This window comes from Lonchura striata, chromosome 1 (assembly GCF_050655825.1).
Source record: "Lonchura striata isolate lonStrDom1 chromosome 1, ASM5065582v1, whole genome shotgun sequence".
Taxonomy (NCBI): Eukaryota; Metazoa; Chordata; class Aves; order Passeriformes; family Estrildidae; genus Lonchura; species Lonchura striata.
The window spans coordinates 17,688,289-17,710,363 of NC_140703.1; the positions used below are offsets into that span (position 1 = coordinate 17,688,289).

The following is a 22,075-nucleotide window of genomic DNA, read 5'->3' on the forward strand; positions in this document are numbered from 1 at the left end:
CTCCCCCGCCGCGCCGCCGCCCCTCCCTCCCGCCCCCGCAGCCTCGCCCGGCCCCGTGGAGCAGCGGCCGCGCAGTCCCGGCGCCCGGTTGCGGCCGGCCGCGGTAGCGATGGGGCCGCGGTGCCTCCCGCTGCTGGCGCTGGCCATCGCCCTGGCCGAGGCGGCGACCTGTGAGTGAGGCGGGGCGGGGCGGCGGGAGCGCGGGGCTCGGGGCGGCCGGAGCGGTGCCCGGGCCGTGCGGGGCAGCCCCGCGGGCTCGGAGCGGTTCGTGCGGGCCAGCCCGGCCGGGGCGCGGCGCTCGGGGCTGTGCGCCGCTCCACGGAAAGGGGCTGCGCAGGGAGCGCGGTTCCCTTGCAAGAACAGCCTCGGGAGATCGCGGTGTGCTCGGAAATGCGGCTGTGTTGTGCAGCCCAGGCGAGCGGCACAGACCCTTTTTGTAAGTTCAGACCTCTCAGGCTAGGTAAGAGCTACTTGCTCTCACGTACGGATCAAAAAAACCCCACAAAATATTCCGTCTTCGACACAAAAGTGTTTGAGCTTAATAGTGGAAGAAGACAGTGTAGCTGAAACAAGCAGAATTGCAGCTCAAAGTAAGCCTGTTTCTGACCTATTTTACTAATGATTAAACTGGCAGAACAGAAACTGAATGTTTACTATTCTGCAAGGTACTGCAAGGTATCTGACTTGGGAAGGGAGCAGTATCAAAAGATGAAAGTTCAGTTTGTAACGTTTTTAACAGGTCCTAAAAATAAACCTTCTAATAAATATTTCATAGTGATCTTTTCTTCTGTTTTCATCACGTTCTTGGTTCCGTTTATCTTCTCCATTGCATACCTTGTTATTTTTCTTAGCAGGAAATCAGCTCTCCTGCTCATCCAAAATTTGTAGTCCATATTATCCAGTTTCCTATGCCTGGCTCTGAACAGTGCCAGGGATTTCTGGAATGGCAGGGGAGGGGAAGAAGAGAAAACAGCTTAATAATGCAGCTCATACAGTTGAATAATAATAAAGTTGCCTCTGCAAACTTCGGTGCATTTGGATTTGGTCAAATATCAGGCGAGGGATGCATTTTGAAGAAGGTGTAGGTAAGTATTAGTGGCCAACTTTATTTTGTTGGCTACATAATGTTACTGAGGAGCTTTTCAGGATACTCTTGTGACTGGAGTTACATAGCTGTGCAAACAAGATTGTGCCACTTCCTACCATGGTATCACTTTTTATGCAGCTTTATTCAGCTGCTTTCCTTGGCTGGGGTCTTGGGTAAGCAGCTCTAAGTTATGTTTAAGTGGCCCACTTAAAGCACGTTTATGGTTGCATCTGCATGACAGAACATCTGTAAGAAACCACTGAATCTCATCCTCTCCCACATTTTTTTTTCTCTTTTTTAGTAGCATCACTTTTAGATGCTTGATAAGCAATCACTACACAGTGGCTGTACACCAGCTCTGGGAATTGTTACGCTCTGGAGTTGCACAAGGCTTCAGTTATCACCATCTGAAGCAGCCAGAGTGCATTAAGGGTTAACTTGATTTGGCAGGGTCAGAAATGGGCTGGAGTTTCTTGTAATCAGACTGGCCTCAGCAGCAGCAGCAGCCAGGATTTTTTGTTTTTAATAAAGGTCCTATCATAATCTTTGTAATTAAAACACAGATGAATAAATTCACTGCTAATTCTGTGCATGGGGATTGAAATATTTGCACTAAAAAAATGGAATTTGCTCTGAGCTATATGTTTTATTTAATGTCAGAAGTTATAGAAATCAACCTGGGAGAAGAATAAACTGCTCTGATGTAGGGGAAAAGACTTGTTCCCATTGCCCCACTCTACTGAAAACATGAAGTAGAAAGTGTTACATCTGCTTGTACACAACTGAAAATTCCTTGTCTTTTTTTTGCTGTAAAACCGTGTGAAAATGACAATGATGTACCTAAAAGTCAACATGTTTGTGGGGGTAGAAATCTCCAATGGAAATAAACCCAGCACCTATAATACACAATTTTCCTATTTCTGTTGTCACTCCTTTTGCCTCAGGACAGATGATTTTTCTGCATCTTACTTATTAGCAAGAAATAAAGCACTTAATCTAATTAATTGAACTTTTTTCATTCCTAAGCAACGTGCTTGTTGTTCTCTGAGATAGAGGTGTGCTGGAAAACCTTGGAGGTGGGCTGTACATCCACCTTATGCTCAGGAAATCTTGTTTACTGCCTTACCAGGATGATTAGTTTTACCAGAAGGAAAGCAAATAGATTAGTTTGTAGTTACAGGCTCAGCCCATGTCAGATTCACTCAGGAGGCTGTAACACAAAGGTTTCTTCAGGTCATTCACTACCCAATGTTGCAGCACTTTAGAATGTTCCCTGACACTTATAGAGACCTTTAATGTGTTTAGGATTGTGTGGTTTTAGTTAAATGTTAAATCTGTCTCCTTTCAAGCTCTGAGCCTCATTAGCTGCTCTTTCTAGTCACCTTCCTTAATTTCTTTCTTTCCTGTTAGTGCAGAGAAACTGGGAGCTGTTCTCTGGCACTTGCCTGCTGGTGTGGCTCGTGAAGGTGCTCTGGCTTTGAGGAATTGTCACAGGCAGTATGGATGGACTTTGTTAGCTTGAATGGCTCTTTTCTGTGCAATGAATTTGTATGGCCATCACACCTGATGTTCACTGTGGGTGTCACAACCCTCCCACAGCTGGGCAGCTCTGACAGGTTCAGTTGTGCAGAGGCTGAGGAAAGCAGGGCAGGTGTAGAAGTTCGGTGCTCTCAAGTTAACATCTGTCATCTTCACTCTTTAACCTAACCAGCTGGACTTCTTCCAGCTGTGCTCATCCATTTTTCTCTTGATCACAAGCTATATCCAAAAATTAAACCAGGCAGTCTAATTTAGAGGCTGTTCCTGGAGTGTTGTGTGCTCTGCAAAGAACATTGAAGCAGACGTCTTTCATTTTTAGTGTCATTTCTCAGTGTTCACCACTTGTTATAAGTCACTAAAATGACAATAACCAGATACATGAAAATTGAGTAAAGACTTATGCTGGATCTGAAACATAAAAGCTGGCTAGAATTGTTTTACCTTGTAAAATGTGGATGTATTTATAGATTGTCCGCCTTGATATTCCCAGGATAGCGTTCTCACCTTTGTCTTGTTCTTCACTGTTCTGAAAAATAAAACTATATTTATGTTAATTGCATATAAACAGGTAGCCTGAGTTTGTAAGACATAAATATTCTGATCCTATTAAATTTATGTGAGAGCAAAATTACTTGCAGATCACTGAAACCAATAATATAATCAGCTTTTTAAAATCTACTTGCTGCTTACATATCTCACTTTGTAATAACTATAATCTAAAACAAAAATCTTGTCCTGAGTATGACTTATAAATTATGCTTCTGGCATGGATGCTATTAGGGATAAATAGCACAGATTAAGGATTTTTTAATGAGAAACAGCTCCCACATACAGAATCCTAGGATTTCTTGCTCACATTTTTCAAAACAATAGCAAACATCAACTCTTGACTAAGTGTTTCAATCAGAATTTTGTGTTAAATTCTCATATTTGCTCAGTGTTCACTGCATTTTTCAGCTGTTGCAAGAAGAGATAACCAATAACAGAGTTGCTTTGTTTCTCCCAAGTTTTATCCCAGCAGTATGCCTCTCAGTTCCTGCTGAGGAAACGCCGAGCAAACTCTTTCATGGAAGAAAGTAAGAAGGGAAATCTAGAAAGGGAATGCATTGAAGAATTATGCAATAGGGAAGAAGCCAGGGAAATCTTTGAAAATAATCCTGAAACTGTAAGTATTTTATGAGTATCTATGACATAGATAGTAGTTCTTTGCAGAGGGAAGGACAGAAGCACATGGAATTCACAGCTCCCAAACACAACACTGGGCAAGATCCTCCCATTTAAAGAGACAATTTTCAAAGTAATTTTGACACCCAGTTCATTCACATTGCCTTCATTTTCCAACTCGGTGCAGTATTTTAATCTCTCCACTGGGTCTTGTGTGTATTAAATAATCTGCTTTAGCCCAAACTACACTAATATAGAAAACCAGGCTTATATTCTGTGACTCAAAGTAACTTTTTCTTCTTTTGTAATTATAGTACCAATATTCTTCAGAATATATTCAGTGATGTATTTTGCTGTCATTTTACCTCCCTTAAATTTTTCTTAGCCTGTGTTTTTCTTTTCTTTCTGCAGGAATATTTTTATCCCAAATATTTAGGTAAGTTTAAAAAGAACCAATCTAAACAACTGTAGTCTATGATTCAGTGATACTCTCATTTGAGTAATACTGGTTTAGTTTTTCTGCTCCTAGCACTGGGATGATTTCCATGCTGATTATAATGTGGAGAATGTCCTGTGTGCTGAGATCCTCACAGAGGCACTCTGAAGGCTGGGCTGTCATCAGCTGTCCTTAACATGCCCAGACCAGTTTTGCAATTCAGGCTGTGAGAAGAGGCTTTTTGAAGATGCCATGCAGCAAGTGGTGTAATTTCAGTGTAAATGAGCTGTTTGGACCCTGAGCTGATTGTGTGGCTTTGCATTTGCAGGCTGCCTCGCCTCCCATCGAGCAGGGGTGTTCAGGGTGGCTGCAGTCACCCCAGACTCTCCAGCTGACCTGAGGGCTTGTGTCAAGGGTAAGTGCTGATGTTGGAACACACAGTGACTAAAAAGCAGTTCACAGGGACACAAAAAGAGACAAAAAATGGTTTAACTCAGGCAAACTCAATAATCAAAACAAGAAATTGACTAAAAACAATGTGAAGTGAGACAGAGTATTCCCCAAGGAAGCAGTTTAAGTGACTGCTTTTAACTTTATAAAGGAGCACAATTGACTGCAACATGGAAGGCAGAGTTCTTCTGCAAACAGAAGTGTCCTACACCAACCCAGCAATATTCCCCAGTGTGTCCTCTGTACTCTACCACATCTTTAACAGTTATGCCAAACCCTTTGCCTCTAGCAAGTCATGTTCTGTCAGGCAGAGTAAGAGAGTCTCTTTTTAATTGTCATTTCTACCCACTCTTTGGCCCATAGTTATATTACCAGCTGAAAATTTCAAAAACAAAACAAAACAAAATCATCAAAATATTATCTGAAACACAGTAATTGATTCCAAACAAAAGGTCACAAAGCATGAAACTTGGGATGTTTCTCATATTTTTGATTGTTATGCCTATACATTCACAGGTCCAGTATGAATTGTGTTTTTTACCATATTTCTTACTGCCACAGTTGAAACATCTCTCTAAACCTCCTACAGCCTGGTTATATCAAAGAAACTTCCAGTTATTTTGAATAAGAATACTTAAACACCTGACTCTGTTTTTATCATTGAAAGCAATGGAAGACAAAAAAATATGTAATAATTACACTGCACACAGTCATGGCTGAACATGTTTTCCAGATCAGTTTGTAATAGTGCAATAAATTACCAGTTTCTCTGTCTGACCACGCTGGAACAGAGAAACTCGACTCTCTAATCTTGAATTCTTGAAACTTTAATCTTTCTAGTGAAACTTGTGATAGTATGATGGGGGCAGAGTGCTGTTCTTTAAAAACAGGAATACATATTTTAAATACAATAATATCAAGTCTGGTCACATCTTGCAGGGATTATTTTAGCAAGTAATTTGTCTTCTAGTTGTTTTCTGCCTGACAAAGTACTGGTGGCTTTGTATGTTCTCAGTCACTTAAAAATTCTTGTTGAAAGAATGAGTAGCAAGATTGTTGTGGGCGTGCTTCGTGTTATACATCAAGACCTTTCCTATTTCATGACCTGTAGGAAAAGAAGAAGAAACACTAAAGTGATTTTTGAGGAGAAATAACCCCAAATAACAACGATTTTCCATGTTTTCCATCCTACAGAAATTTCAAACCAGTGCAGCCCCCTGCCATGCCATAAAGATGGATATAAGGATTGCATAGATGGACAAGCCAGGTATACCTGTGTCTGTAAAGCAGGATGGAGAGGAGAGAACTGTGAGGAAGGTACAGTCCTCAATTTCATGGCATGTTGGTTCTCAGAAGCACAGTTATGTTTCTACTATTGAATAGTATATGCAGCTTGTCAATTGATGCCTTCCTCTCAGCAGAGAGTTTGATTCAGTTTTCTTTACAGATATTAATGAATGTGAAGACTTCAATGGAGGTTGCAGCCAACGCTGTTCCAATTTCCCTGGGAGCTTCCGTTGCCTGTGTGAAGATGGCTACTTCATGCATTCCAACAAAAGGGATTGTGGAGGTAGGGAGACTTCAGGGAAACCTCTTTCCATTCCACCACAGTGCCTGCTGACCAGAGAGAGGGAAGGGCTTGATCCAATAGTTCCATAAATGCTCTTGCATTGCCTCTGAAAGATCCAGCTCTGGTTTAATTTGGCTGCTCATTCCTTACGCACTGCAGGAATTCGGGCAGCCAAATAATGAACCAGATCAAGAAGTAAGTAAAGAAAGAGAGAACAACTATAGGTGAGGTTCTGGTTCATTACTGGAGCTCCATAAAGCTTATTTTGGTCTCTCACCAGTTTCACATATCCTTTAAGCACCCTGAAACAAGAATCTAAAGTGATACAAATAGCTGATATTGTTACCATGGAAATTCTCTCTGGTAAACACTTATTTAGGCTAAATCACTCCTAATTAGCCATACTGCTCTTTCTGCAGTTTGAAATTCATTGGAGAAGAAACTATTAATGAAGCCAAAAAATCTCTTAATGGAGAGAAAGTTTTTTTTCCTTTGGTTCACCCAGCATATTTTTCTTTCTGTACATGCTGTTGGCCACAACCTACATGCACAATAAAGATTGTGTATTGGCATAATTAGCAGTTCTTACTGCATTTTAGAGAAAACTACAACTTCATTCCATTTTAATGGAACAACAGTTTTGGATGATGTCAGGTAATTTCTTTTTGTCCAAAGATATGCCAGAGTGACAGAAAACTAAACTGTGGGTTTATGAAAAAGGGCAAGCAGATAAATTGGTTAGAAGTTCTGTAATTCTTGGAAAGATACTGGAAAATGTCGTAAAAACATAATCAAAGATAAAACTAGTACATATATATATATATATATATATATATATATATATATGTAAACTAATATACCTTAGTGCCTTGAGTGTTACTTTAATCATTTGATAAACTGCATTCAAGTATTTTATTACATGCAACTACAAGGTTAAACAACTAGGAATTTGGAATACACTTATAAACTGTAGAAAAGTAGTCTGAATTCAGGGCAGCTTTGACTTACTACAGTTCCAGGTCTCCAAGCAAGCCAGTGGCAGAACCTCCTGTGTAGCACCATTTCCACAACTGCTACAAAACCACAGAGAAAACCAGAATGATCCCTGCATTCATGAGTGGGAGTGAAGTGTGACAAGGGATCTGATATTTTTCTGTCTCAAAGACACTTAGTAAGATTGATACTATACCCTGAATCCCATTGCCACATCTACATTGGGAAAATGACATTGACAAATTGGTGACAAGACAGAAGATAGACACTAAAATGGTTTGAGGGATAGAGAGAGACAGTGAGGGACTTGAATATCTCTCAGCATAGCAAATTAAAAGAAAACTGACATGAATTGATTGTAGAATGGAAGAACCTCTGACTGGATTATCTCTTGTCTTTCTGGGTGTCTTTTCTAAGATGGAATTTTACTAGGTAGTCTGGTTTAGTTTATGGGAAATCTGTAGCCTGTTTCTCTGCCTTCCTAGACATGCATCCCTTTCCTTGTTACCCACAGAAGACATGAAGGGATGGGAAAGAGAGGCAGGCAGAGAATTTTTTCACTGGAGCCTTGAAGAAGTGTCTTTTACACCCCTCTGAAAATCTTTCTGGCTGTGGCACTAGTCTACTGTGACAGCATGGTAGAGCTACCAAGAAATTTTGCCAGCCTCACTCATTGTTGGATGAGGTTGGGAAGAAAAATGGTGTGCAAGAGTTGTTTTTTTAATAACTTATTTGTGTTTCTAGATATAAATGAATGTGTGCTACATCCAAACATATGTGGGACAGCCATCTGTAAAAACACCCAGGGGAAATATGAGTGTCAATGTCCAGAAGGCTACATGTATAATTCAACTTCCAAGAACTGTGAAGGTGGGTCTTTGTCCCCAGCTCATCCTTTGTCATGTCTTTCATCTTCCCCCTTCCCTTTTCTTTTTTTATTCCACTGCTATACAAAACTCAGCTCCTCACCTACTGGTGCATTTCTGAATCTTCATATTCTTTATTAAATTAATTGTTGTCAGGCTGTATTACATGACAGCATGGCAGTTCTCCAAAGATTTTTTAAATTATTTTTTTTATAAAGACCTCAAATGTCAAATAAAACTATTCCTAAATATCCAGAGAAAGAACTGTGAATAAAAGGAGCTGCTTCAAAAGAATCCTTCCTGAAATGACAATCTGGAACTAAAAAATTTCCAAAGTTCTGTAAAAATTATAGCAAAGTTGAAAAATATTGATAGCTACCAGTGAAGTAGTAAGAAGCCACTCATACAAAGACAATAACTTATCCAGTGTTGAAAGTGTTTGCATATTTGTCTTGGAATATGTTCTATTTCTCTGTGCTTGTTAAAGTTTCTGTTTACATCACATCAGAAATTAAATTTAAATTCATTAAATTAATCTGTAAACAGATATTAAAGTGTTCTCTTAGAGTTCTACAATGAAGAGGAATCTTCTACACTGTCAGTTTAAGGAAAATCTATCAGTGACTGGTTTGTATTTTAAAAGCTGCCTTGTATTACTACTCAAAAGGACACAAAAGCAGCTTCCTGGTGGCCATGAATCTTCTGCTCCATGGCTTTTCCTGCAGGTCTTTTGTGACAAAGCTCTGCACAGTGGCAGTGTTTACATATCCAGGTGTCAGCTCTTTGTCCAGTTACTATGGGATTTTAAAGCACTGACAATTTTCTGTCCCTGCATGCAATAAATGGAGAAGAATTTCACAGTAATTAAATTTTTACTCCTCCTAAGGTTTCCTTCAGATAAATTCAATTTGATGCAACCCACATAAGTGTTGTGTTTTTACTGGGACATGGATTCAGGAGGTTGCAAGATGATAACATTCCAATGGGGAAAGTCTTTCCTCCCTAGCAGGAGGATTATGCTGCTAAGCTTTTAGACCCTGTTGTAACCACATTAAATGAGTCACCAAATCCTGTCTAAGGACAGGATTGTGCAGCCTGACAGGAATGTAGCCTTACAGAAATATTAAATGACATGAGCTTTTCATTGTGGTATTGCTTGTAGGTGGCTAAACTCACTTATGCTTATTAGGAAAATGGAATTTACATACATATATGCACAGCTATCTCTATGATAGAGATATCATTAAACTGAAGAACAGAACAAGGATTGTTATCTTTTTTCCTTCTCTTTCTTCCTCTAAACAACAGCAAAAATAAAAAGTATTTTAGTCCTAAAAACCCCCAGATTTAAATAAATGCATTGGTACAAATTTTTTTTTCTTCCCACTAGAAGGGCTATTTTTTTCAGCATAAATGTTGCAGTTGCTTTAATCTGAAGCCCAAATCACCCTCATTGGAGTCTCTTGTCAAGGAGAGATTTTGTTTCTATATTAGAAATGTAAAATTTACATTGGCTGTTTAAACAGCCTTTCATTTCTAAATTACTTATTTTACGCAATCTACTAAATAAAAAATGAAATTATTTTATTAATTTAGCTTAAATCACAGCTCAAATCAGACTATTCTTCTCTACAAGTAGATGCTGTCTGAACCTTAGGCATTATGAAATTATTGTATGTTATTTTAAAAGGTATTTTGACCTGAGATAATTTGGAGTTTGTATTAATAAAGCACATTCTTTCTTCACATGTTTGCTCTATATACTTTTAATGACCTGAGCTCTCATGGTTTCTTACAAGGAAAGGAAGAGATCTGACCCATAATGGGATTTGTGCCATCTGTGGTAGCAATTTATGAGATCTTTTACTATTCAGCCACCTTGTACCTCAGAAATCAGACCAAATTGTCTCCAGCTCTGCACTCCAGGCCTCTATCAGATTACTAAAACACCTTTTGGATTCATGTTATTCCAGAGAACCTCTCTTATCCATTATTCCATTAATTTGTGTTAGTTTTCAGTCTGTACCATGAAAAAAAAAAATCTTCTGTCTGCTCTAATTTCCCCTAGATATTGATGAATGTGCTGAAAATATTTGTGCTCAACTCTGTGTGAACTCACCAGGAAGTTACAGCTGCTATTGTGATGGCAAAAAAGGGTTCAAGCTCTCTAAGGACATGAAGAATTGTGAGGTAAAACTGTGCTACATAAAATTCCATGTGGAAAATCACAAAGTTTGGTATTTCTTGATGAGAGGCTACCTTAGATTAAGGAAAATAGGAAGCTATTTGAGAACAGATTAAAAATTCCTGAGAAAATGCTGAGGATTCTGATCTATGGTTTGGCTCACAAAGCAGCAGGGATTTGGATGCCATTCAGTTCATGCATGCTCATTTACAGGAGTGCTGTCAAAAGCAGCTTGCTTTAGCCAGGCATCTTTATTCCCTGCTGCTTCCAAAATACGCCTCAGCTTTCCCCTATGAAACAAATAATTCCTGTTCAGCCCACTCAGAGACAGAATGTTCCTTTTGTCCATATGTTCCCAAGTTTTCCTTAGGCTGTGCAAAAGTTTTCGCTCACTTTTTCAGAATTACTCAGTTTGGATTGAAAAAAAACCCTGGATTGTTTTCCACAGTTCTCATCTGCCATAGCTTAAGCAAAAGCACTCAGCAATACTTGCCAATTGGAGAACATCTTGCAGCCAAAATAGGCTGCTCTTGATCAGTTTGAAAATTTACACTTCTTAGGAGCAGAAAGTTTGAAACTCCAGAGAACTGGGATTGAAGGATTGAAGTCCAAGGATATTTTTGTATGTGGTTATCTATACTTTGAAAAGTTCAGGCAGTCTGAGATGTCATGTGAAGTGAGCTCAGATAATTGCCAACAATAAAACACTTCTAACAACAATAAAACATTTCTAACAGAGTATAACAAAATTTGGCTTAAACTGCAGTTCCAAGATCTGACACAAGTTCCAGGATCTGTATTTTAGGTCTTCTTTGTACTTTCTGAAATTTAATGAACAGCATTTGGCAGTCATTCTATTTTATTTTGCTCATGCTTGAAATGGTGAGATGTAATGAGGCTGGAAGATGCTCTTATTTTCAGTACTGTTGTTCAATAGCAATTAATTCTCTATCTGGGAGTTAGTTTCATGCTTTTAATTGGGGGAAAAAAGTTCAGTCAACTGAAAATATATTCAATCTAAAGACTACTGACACCAGCTGCCATAAAATGAAGTAGCCATAAAATTCAAGAAGAGCACCTGTACATTTTATGGAACTGCTACATCAGGAATAACAAAGTCAGAGTAGAAGACAGTCACAGAATGTTTTGAGGAATTCTAATTTGATCAAAGAGACTTTGAGACTTCTACTTGTCCATAAGCACTGTGATTCTTTAATTTCTCTTTAATCTCTCTTCCCAATGCACAGCTCTGGTCTGTTCCCTTCTAACACCTGAGCAGGTTTAGGTTCTGCAGAACTTTAAAAATGGAGCTTGGTAGTTCCCTAGAAGGTAGGTGTCATATATCCCTGGTGAAAGAAAAGTGCCTGATGGAAAACTGGAATTCTTAATTCAAACACTAAATATTTAAATACTAGTTTCAGTCCACCCAAACTGTGTCAACCTGGATTATCCTCCAGCAGTTTAAATAATGGATGTTTCAAGCAAAAGCAAAACCACACCATTTCATTTGTACACAGATATTCAAGTTTAAAAAAAACCAAAAAACCCAGAGGTAATCCATTACTTTAAAAATAGAAAAGGCTAGCAGGCAACAACAGGAGCAGCTTCGTAAGCTATCACAATGCATTTACAGCTTTTTTTCTCTACCCTTTTCAGTCTGTTACTGAGTGTATCCGGCTGAATCTTGAAAAGAATTATCAACTGCTTTACCTGGCAGAGCAATTTACAGGAACACCTGTTCTCCACTTAAAGTTCAAACTGCCAAATGTCACAAGGTAAGCATTTGCTATTGATAAAAGTATGCATTGGAATGATTATTCCCTTAGTTTTCTGAGGGAAGAAATTCTTCTTTTAGGAAGAATGCATTGCATGCCTAAATTTTATCACCATCTCCCCCTTGGATAAGATACCTTTACATGCTGAATGAAAAAATAAACAGGAAGGCCTTCAGAATTATCAACGTAAAATTCAGAAGTTTTATAAAAATAGTTACAGTATAACTTCCAATTATACATGGGAATGGCTTTAGCTTGGATGTTGCTGCTGGGACACTCTCTGCTCATCTTTCTGAGCAACAAAATCAGGCCACTGCCCCCATGCCCCTCCCTGGGCTTCCTTTCACACACAGAGTGTCCCAAGGACACCCGCAGAGCACAGTACCTTGTCTAGGGCACCAGCTGGATGATTTTCTTTACAGCTGTCAGAGCGATTGCCCTTGGCACTGATCCCTTTATTGCTCTTGGACCTCTCTGCTGCAGCAGCCGAAATTGTAGTGTTCCCTGACTTAGTGACTAAACCACTGGAAGGTAACAGCAGCAGCAGCAGCTGGTGATCCCCAGAGCCTCAGAACCGTACAGATGGACATATATACTGAGAACTCTGCCCTCTGCCGCTGTTCCAAGTTGACCGGGCACTAATGCTGTCCTGGAAGAGCTTTCAGAGATGATAAATGGCTGAAGCCTGGTGTAAATACAGAGCGGTTTGGGGTGCGTCTGGCGAGGGACAGCCCCATCTAGGGGACACAGAGCAGCATGGCGAGGGACAGCGACAGCTCTGAGTTACAGCTGCCTTGGCAAACCCCAGCTTCCAAATGCTTTGCTTTCTCCTTTCAACCTTACTCTGTTTTGTCTAGTCCCAAAGACTGTTTTTTTACTCTACTTCTACTCTCCTCTCTTCCACTGCTCAGTAAATTTTCATTCTGCTACACACACTCAACCTAGATCCAGCCAACAAATCCTCAAATGAGAGAATGGCATACGAAAGCCAGAGTGAATTTCTAGGTTATAATTCTTTCAGGACAACATTTGGCAACCCAGCTGTACTGAAGCACATCATAGATCTTCTATTTTGTCTGCATTGCATCCCTACAAAATGCAATAGGAATATTACATCTCTCTTCTTACTCAGGGGACTGGGATATCCTTTACAAGTAAAGCTCAGAGTGAATTTGGGAACTGCACCAAGGTTCTTTCAAATCCCAGGTCAGGGTGTTAACCTGAAAACTTCCCACTGGATTTGAGCGAACAAGGCTTATGTTCCATTCTGCTTTTGACTAACCATGCAAAAAATCACAACTGCTCAGATACAGAGACACCAAAAGTTATTATCTATGAACCTTTCTCTGACCTGCTAATGAGTTATCCTAGGCTGTACAATATTTCACTTTTCTTGTGTTCTTATTAAGATTCTTTCTTCACAACTCAGATTTACAGCAGAGTTTGATTTCCGGACATACGACGCAGAGGGGTTGATCCTGTATGCAGAATCTCTGGACAACTCAGCATGGATCTTACTTGCTCTTAGGGATGGAAAGATTGAGATCCAATTCAAGAATGAGTTTGGAACAAAAGTCACCAGTGGAGGCAAGGCCATTAATGATGGACTGTGGCATATAGTAAGTTGGATTTTCTTCTCCCATTCCCTTCCTTTTACTCACTGTGAGAAGATGCTGATAAATAAAGTAGGGAGAAACTGATCTCAACTAAACTACTAAAAGGCTTTAAATGATGCACTCGAACACCAGATTTAAAAACCAACCAAGAAATATACAGGAATGCCTTGCATCAGGAAATTCTGCTGTCTTTTAACAATTAAGGAAAAGATAATTACCTCTAGCTATCAACATAGCAATTACTAATTTTAAACATGAAAAGGAAAGTGGCAGGATATTCAAAACTGTGATTGCATGGTCAAGTGCACAGTTATTAGATACTTTGTGTTTAGAGCACGTTTTACATCTGCTAGACCAAAAATTCATCTTGCTTTTCAAGCCTTCATACCTGAACTGAAAAGCCTTTCTCACTTACACAGTCTATAGAGCACAACAAATTTTTAATCCTGTGAATGTCCCTAGGTATGTGCAGCTGTCCTGCATTGAGTTTAAATACAATTTAAGTAGTGACTGCACTAAAACCTTTAGATAACCTGTTTAGATACCTTAGACAAGGTAGATATTTAAAGAAACATTAGTCATGCTTCACAGGGCTTATGTAATTATATAATTTAATAATTATAATGCAATAATTTATTATAATGTAATAATTTAATATACTCTACATTTCTTTATGTGTGTATATGTAATTATCTGTATTTTATTCCAGGTATCAGTTGAAGAATTAGAACACAGCATCAGTGTAAAAATAGCTAAAGAGGCTGTGATGAGTATTAACAGCCCAGGAACTCTGTTTAAACAATCCCAGGGTTTCTTGGAAACCAAGGTGTACATTGCAGGATTACCTCGCAGAGTGGGTGGTGCTCTTGTTAAACAGGTAATTAAATAATAATAAGACTAATATTGATTGATCATGCTCTGTTCAGTTTTGTACTCCTGGGAGTCACAGAAGAAGCAAGCCTGGCATGAAACCCATTTAAAAAATGAAAAGTTGGTTATTAAACCACTGTTTTGAAAATAAACACATGTGAAGCTTTTCAGTCTGCCTTCATTAAGGCTTCACTTGTAAAAACACAGCACTTCTGGTCTCATCTTTGAGGATTCTGTAGCCTGTTTCCTAATATGGCTTTAAGATTCCCTAAATCACCACCACTGCTGCTGCTGAGAGTGCATTTCAGGGTGATTCATGTCCTGGTCCTGGCTTTTGCTAAGCTCTAAATAAGTGCAGTATTTGCTATGCAGGCAGTTTTACAACAACCCAGGCTGGACAAGACCCTGATTCTTTCAGTATCCCAGCCTCAAGAATGGCTACAGTCATGTTGTTGCAACTGTCTTCTTTACAATCCAGGAGCCTTCAATCTAATTGGCAATCTCAACAGAGAGTTTAGATTTTTTTAAAAAAAAATTTCAAAATCAATTTTTCTCAAAAGCAGAGCAGATAAAAAAAAAACATGGAACAATACAATAACATCCCTTTATCCAATAGAAAACAATTCCAGAATTTTCTTTTTACTTTGGTATAAAGATAAAACTTTGAACAAGGAGCATTGCTAGTGATCACTTTCCTTCAGCTACAGAAAATCTGCTGTCCTTTTGTCTAGGTCAAAACACAAGCTTTAAAAATGGAAGCAATATTATTTTGTCCAGATCCCTGACAGCAAAGTGGGAAATGCTAAACCATAAATACCTCTTGAAGTGTGAGGTACCAGATGCCTGCCACTTGGTTTTCTCCCAGCATCACTGCTGTAACCTAAAGCATTGATAAGACTGGTATTGCCTACATAGAAATAAGCTGATATGAAAAAGAATGCCTCATTATTAACATTTTAAAACCAACTTTGGACTCAAACTCCCAGTGCTGTCATTCTGCTGTAGATTAACCCTCGTCTGGATGGTTGTATCCGGGCCTGGAACTTGATGAACCAGGGACATTCAGGAGTAAATGAAGTTATTCAAGAAAAAGACAGCAAACACTGTTTTGTAGAAGTGGAGAGAGGATCCTTCTACCCTGGCACTGGAATGGCAGCATTCCAGATAAACTATAGTAAGTATTTTTCTATCCCTTTGTTTTTTGTTGCACTGGTGATGGAATTGATGAAATTTTGAAAGAAAGAAAATTTAAAAAGGCACGCAAACTAAGCTATGCACTTCTGTATCCACTTGTGATTCCCTTAACTTCTGATAGGAATCTGCTTGAATGAGGATTCTGATCACAGTAGTGTCATCTGTTCAGTTTCTAGAGTGTTTTGCATTCAGAAGTTTATTTGCAAAGGTTGGCCACTACTGAAAATCCAGGATTAAAAGCTAGTTGTTTTTTTTGTTGGTGTTGTTGTTGTTGTTGTTTTATTTGCTTGGGTTTCTTTAGAATTATAGTTCTTTCTATAAGTTCAAAAATTAGCACTAATTTTTCCACAGTAGGGAGGAGATTTAAATACTAATTTTTAACCCCATATTCATTTTTCATCAGCAGGTGGGTTTACTAATTTCAATTATTCTCTTTAAAACAGATAATCTTGACAGTGCTGAAGATTGGCTAATAAATGTGACTCTGACTATTCGTCCATCCACAGACACTGGTGTTATGTTTTCCTTGGTTTCTAATGAAACAGTGCCTCTTGCATTGTCCATAGTGGGCTCTAACTCCTCTGACTCACAGGTGATCTTAAAATTCTCCTAGCAGCTGCCAGGTGAAAAATCAAACTAAAAAAAGTTACTCACACACTTGCAGTAGAGCTGGTAGCCTCAATATTTTGAAAATTAGATTGCATAATAATGTGCGGAAAATATCTGTCTATTAATGATTGCTGCAGCAGTGACTAAGCACTAATCACTCATGCCAGGGAAATTCCATTGTGTAGTCTGAGCTCAGATCCATTCCATCATGTTGTCTTTAACCTTTCCTTCCAAATGCACAGAGATAAAGGGAGCTATGACAGCATAGTATACAGTAAGGGCATCATGTTAATTCCAAATTATTAACAGATTTTGTTGTCCTTAATTTTCCATTTATATCCCTCTGCATGCCATCCCACGCTAGAGCTTAATTATACACCATGGATACTCCAGCCTTTTTCCCAAAATAAGAACCTGTAGTGAACACTTGGATGCCTTTAAAACTGTAGGTGAAATAGAATGTCACCTCAGAACTGTAGGCAAAGTTGTTCCCTGTAAAACATTCTCACTTATAAGAATGGCATTCATCATCAGAAGTGATGGTTACACATCAGCTTTTCCAGCTGAAGGTACCAGTATTTAATATTTCCTTCTACTTGCAAATAAAAAGTGCACCAGAACAATGTATAATGATTTATTAAAGTTACACGTGGCATCTTCGATGATCTACCATTCTTCCATCTAGAAAATCACTGTGACCATTGGGAACATCACTGTTGCACAGCTGGAATCAAAGAAGTTATGCACCCCCAAAAAAGTGCAGGTTGGACTTCTAGTGACCAAACAGGAGCTTGAACTGGCTGTTGATTCACACACAGACAGAAGCAACTCTGAGCAACTCTCAACTCTGCATCAAGCAATGATGGCAAATGTTGTCACCTACCTGGGTGGCCTGCCAGGTAAGGCCTGTTATTTTCATTAATTTCATTCTTTATACAAGCCTGATTGTATTCAGCCTTACTCTTGCCAGGAAAAGCCTACAATTATTAAAGAAAAAAAATTCCCTCAAATGCCTCTTGTTTCCTCTAGTCATTTCAGCTTTGGAGGCAGCCAGCTTTTTAACAGTAGCATTATTTGGACATTAAGACATGAGCCTCTAGAGGTTTGAATTTGGAATATGTCTTGATTTTTGAGTTGGGTGAGCATTTCATGTTTCTGAAATGCCACCACCTGGCACAATTGAGGAACTGCATCAAAAATTTACAAAAAGCAGGTATTTGTAAATAATCCGAGTGTCAGAAGTGCAGAAGGGGAAGTCAGGAATATGGTTTCAACAATGAAACTCGGAGCAAGAGATGACTGGCAATCTTTATGAGACAGAGAATGTGTTGAAACAGCAAATATTTTGTTCAAAGCAAGCTTCAAGTTAATATTGAGACATAATGTCAACATTATCCTTATCCCAAGGATTATTTTGTCCAGGAAGTGTGAACACACTTCTGTGTAAATAGTTTGACTTCAGGCTGAATTAAGAGGAAAAATAGCATTGCCCCAGGTGAGAAATGGTCAAAACCTGAATTAAAATTTGAAACTTGCTGGAGGAAATGTGCCATGGTTGTAGTGTTGCTACTTCTAGAGCTTTTCTGAATAATAATAATAATATAAAATAATAATCCTGTTATTATTTTATGGAGAATGAATCACAATTCCTAAGAAAATGCTAAAAATGTCACTGACATGTCTTGAATTGACAAGGAATGAGTCAGTATTTACTTAGTAGAGGTGAGTCAGCAGTTTAACAGAGCCACAGTAACTAAGATTCCAGTCATTTCTTGGGCCTCTTCATCTTTGTGATGCTTCAGTGATTCTTTTTTAGTACACTGCCAGCCACAGAGAAATCAACATATTTAGAATGAAGAGCTCTGCACTATTCAGGCATCCCAAAGAGATAAGAAGCAAGTATTAGTTACTTGCCAGTCCTTAATCTCAGTTTTCTATCATCTCTGTTTTAAGTTTTAAAAGCTATCTTAAACATGCAAATTAACACAATAAAACAAACAAACAAATTTCCCCCAAAAACAAGCCTCTGTATTCAAAAACCCCATCCGTTTCATGAAGACCATAAGTCCCCAGTTTTGATACCACTTTCTATAAACTGGTAACAGTGATGGGAGTATTCCCCTGTTATTTCTGCACAACCAGTGCAGGTTAAATGAAACTTCCATGGTTCTGTAATAGCAGTGTTTCCTTCACTGGGAGAAAAAGCCACAAGGGAACAATTATACAGGACTCTGTGCAATACCTCAGTTTACAGCACAATAAAATAATGAGAAAACAGCATTTCTGATTCCTAAGATAATCAAATCTATCTCCTAAGGAGGTATAGGGTGATTAACACCTGAAAAAAGAGAGGGTGCTTTTGAGATCAGCTCCTAATCACCCTCATTCTAATTGCTGAAGGTTCTTGCATCCCTTATGTCTACCTTGTAAGCTTAACTTAATATTTCCTGGAAGCAAAACCACAATCTGCTGCTGCCCTAAGCCAAACAATACCTAAATGAGCAGCAGATAAAGTGAGTCTTTCACAGAGAACTCACTTGGAAGCAGCAGTGAGGAAGCAGGAAAATGTGTGACATTCCCAGTGGTGCCCCAAGTGAGAAGCTGCAGATTTGAATCTAGAGTAGCTTCCTGGCAAAAGCAGCACAGTTCTTCGTGTGACCTCTAAGCCAAGAAACAGCTGTTTGTAGCTCAGGACAAGAACAGTGGGCTCCAGGAAACAAACTCTTGTTGTTAATACAGGAAAAGCTACTATGGAAAACATTCCTGGAGTTCAGTTTCTGGATGGGAACAGCCTTCTAATGCATACTTAACATTTTACTGGCCTTTCGCAGCTTTGCTGACTTATTCTTAAAGAAAAGGGAGAAGAACTCAAGTGTTTCCTGCCAATTTGCTCCTTTTCTCCCATGGCTAAATAAAGGATGGGGAGTGGAGTATTCCCCATGTTTTGAATGATCAGAAAAATCCATAGGAATTTGCGTGCCTTGGCCTCATGAACTGAATGTGTTTCTGTGCAGATGTTCCTCTGGGTGCTACACCAGTGACTGCTTTTTATAATGGCTGCATGGAGGTGAAGGTCAACAGCAGACAGCTGGATCTGGATGAAGCCATTTCCAAACACAATGACATCAGATCTCACTCGTGCCCACGGATCATGCAGTAACTGTTCAGATCTTAATTTAACTTTTTTCTTTTCGGATGTAATTTGCGTAATTAGTCTCATGCCATAATGGAGCTTGCATTATTTCATGCAAGGTGTGCCAGGGAAATAAGCAGCAGCATGGTTTTCTCCCTTTTAAGACAGAATGGAGGGAAAAAACCCTCTCTGTTCAGCTGGAAAGAGACAATCAAGATCAAAATTTTATAAAACATTCTTTTATATATCAGTGGGAAATCTTAAAGCTAGATTTATCTTTCGTGTTCATGCTATGTCCTTTGACATATTTAGCTTGGAGAGAAAGTTTAGGAATTTCTGTTTAGAAAGAATTTTACATCTTCTATTTCATATATCAGCATAAAGTTACAAGTTGCAAATAACTTTAATGTATTATAATCTAAATTAAACCAGACTTACTAAACTTTTTCAAGCATAACATGCAAAGAAAAATCCATACGGGTTTTGTAATATGTGCTTTTGGTAATGGAAAAAATACCCTGGAATCTATAGCCCAAACTCTCTGTGAATATGTTTACAGGTTGTATCCATGGTGGTAAAGCAACTTCAAAATGGAAGTGTTTCTTTAAGTAGCTCCGTTTTTGAAAGCAGTTTTGGTTATATATTTGTACCAGCTTTAATTTGTCTGTCTTTAGAACTCTGCTTTAGAGTTTGGAAAGAGTTCTTGATCAGGTTAGGCATTTACTTTCACAGTGGGCTAAAATACACCCCAGGGAATTTTGAAAAACAGAGGAAATGGCCTGAAGGAAGGAGCTCTGCATCACGGGACATCAAACTGGAATTTGCTGAGTAAAACCAAGGAATTGCAGCAAATACTTCTTCCATCAAATCTGGCACTGCTCAACATAAGCACAGTCTTATGATCCATCACGTTCCCTTTATTTAGGGTAACCTTGCCTTCAGAGAGCTCCAGAACAGATTTATTTGTGAGCCCTGCTGTCAATGAAAGCTTGAATTTTGCCAGTAACCTCAGAATGTAAAGCCACATTCTGCTCAGCCAACTTTAATAAACCAACGGGTAATTAGAAAAGTATTGCTTTCCTCAGGTGTGCTGATTTTGAGCATTTCCAATATTTCTTTAACATCCTTTGAGTGTTCTTTCCACTTCCAAGCTCATTTTCACACCACCAGAAGCCTCCCTGTGCAGCTCACCTGGTGGTTTTGTTAACCCCAAACCAAATAAATAGCAAGAGAATTGCTGTGAGGTATAAATATATCCTCTCATGCATCGAGCACAGAGACATTTATCTGCCAGCATTGCTGACCCCAGCTCTGCTGTCTTCACTTGAGACACCGAAGTGGAAGTTGATGTCCAGAAGGATGGATTGTGACAATATTCATTTGGAGGACTGCCTTTCTCCAGGGATATTCTGAGTGACATCAGGGAGGTTTCTTCCAGTGTTAATGCAAGGGTTAGTGCAGAGTCTGAGCCTATCTCTCAGTGTTATTATTGCTTTGGCTGAATTTTCTGGTAACTTCACTTCCCACTTGGGTAGTGCAATGCAGGATTTGCTCCCAGCAAGAAGCTGCCAATCAGGGCCTCATTGCCTTTAATACAAGGTCACTCTTCTAGGATGGCATGGAAAACAAGCTTGGAATTCTGACTCCACGGAGGGGAAATCCTTTCCTGCAGTCACCCTTCCCTGCTTTTCCACCATACCAGCACAGACACTCTGCCTGCAGGTCTTAGTTGGAGAATATCTTGACTGAAACAAGCAGGTTTTGCATGCAAGGCAGAGCTGAATTGAGGCTTTGACATCAAATAAAAACATGATGACTTTGTTTATGATATCTCTGTGCCACCCATTAATCTTGGGAAGCCCCTGGGTCAGACTGCCTCATACAACAAGCACAGAAAATAAGAGATGAGGAACACAAAGCAAAGTGTCATCAATGTTCTAAGTGCTTCTGGCCTGCAGGAACAGAAGAAATGGTTTTTTGCTGTTGTTTTCTAGAGATATTTTTAGGTTTTGTTTGTTTAAATGTAATAAATTGTATAGAAATGAAAGGAAAAACCAATCACTTTGTCACAGACACTATTTCTCTTTGTTTTCATGGAATAATATTTTAGGGTTTTGTAGTCAATAATGAAACCTCTGCACTTCTTTTTTAATGTAAAAGTGCCTCCCTAATGTAAGAATTAAATAAAGCAGCATTTGCAAGTTTCTTTTCATTTTAAGTTGTATTTGCATATTTTTGTTCATATTTGCTTTACAAGGCTTGTTCTAGTGGTCTAATGCCTTACTCAGGAGATTGTGATCATCTTCAGCATCAAAGAAAAGAACTGGCTCCAATTAATATGCCATCCAAATAAGCATCCATACTCTCTAGATAATTAAGTTAATTAATTGTTTAATAGTACCTGAGGAAATTAGATTTTGCTTAAAAATACATGTGGAAACAAAGAAGATCAGGGCAAGTAACCAATTCCTGTGTTTTCTCCTTCATCAGATGTATTTCACTGTATTTTGAGGCATAATCATTTCAGCAAGGGCCATTCAGGGTTTATTCAGAACAGCTGGAGCTGCTCTGCATTTTCAGCTCCTGTG

At 39.0% G+C, this 22,075-nt stretch overlaps 1 protein-coding gene across 6 annotated transcripts; it reads left to right on the forward strand.

Annotated features, from left to right (window-relative positions):
* The first annotated feature begins 45 nt into the window (after nucleotides 1-45).
* Nucleotides 46-21,699, forward strand: PROS1 (protein S). Of its 6 annotated transcripts, none has more exons than XM_021550208.4 (15): nucleotides 46-170; nucleotides 3,634-3,791; nucleotides 4,202-4,226; nucleotides 4,555-4,641; nucleotides 5,871-5,993; nucleotides 6,124-6,246; nucleotides 7,984-8,109; nucleotides 10,174-10,295; nucleotides 11,947-12,065; nucleotides 13,495-13,684; nucleotides 14,391-14,558; nucleotides 15,557-15,725; nucleotides 16,189-16,337; nucleotides 17,040-17,253; nucleotides 19,369-21,699. In XM_021550208.4, the coding sequence occupies exons 1-15, from the start codon at nucleotides 110-112 to the stop codon at nucleotides 19,512-19,514; spliced, it is 1,980 nt and encodes a 659-aa protein (XP_021405883.2). In that variant the 5' UTR covers nucleotides 46-109; the 3' UTR covers nucleotides 19,515-21,699. The 6 variants fall into 6 exon arrangements, 5 of the variants coding, with proteins under 5 accessions (XP_021405883.2, XP_085419571.1, XP_085419716.1 ...); XM_085563445.1 differs by lacking the exon at nucleotides 46-170 and adding an exon at nucleotides 237-460; XM_085563590.1 differs by lacking the exon at nucleotides 46-170 and adding an exon at nucleotides 238-436.
* The last annotated feature ends 376 nt before the right edge of the window (nucleotides 21,700-22,075 follow it).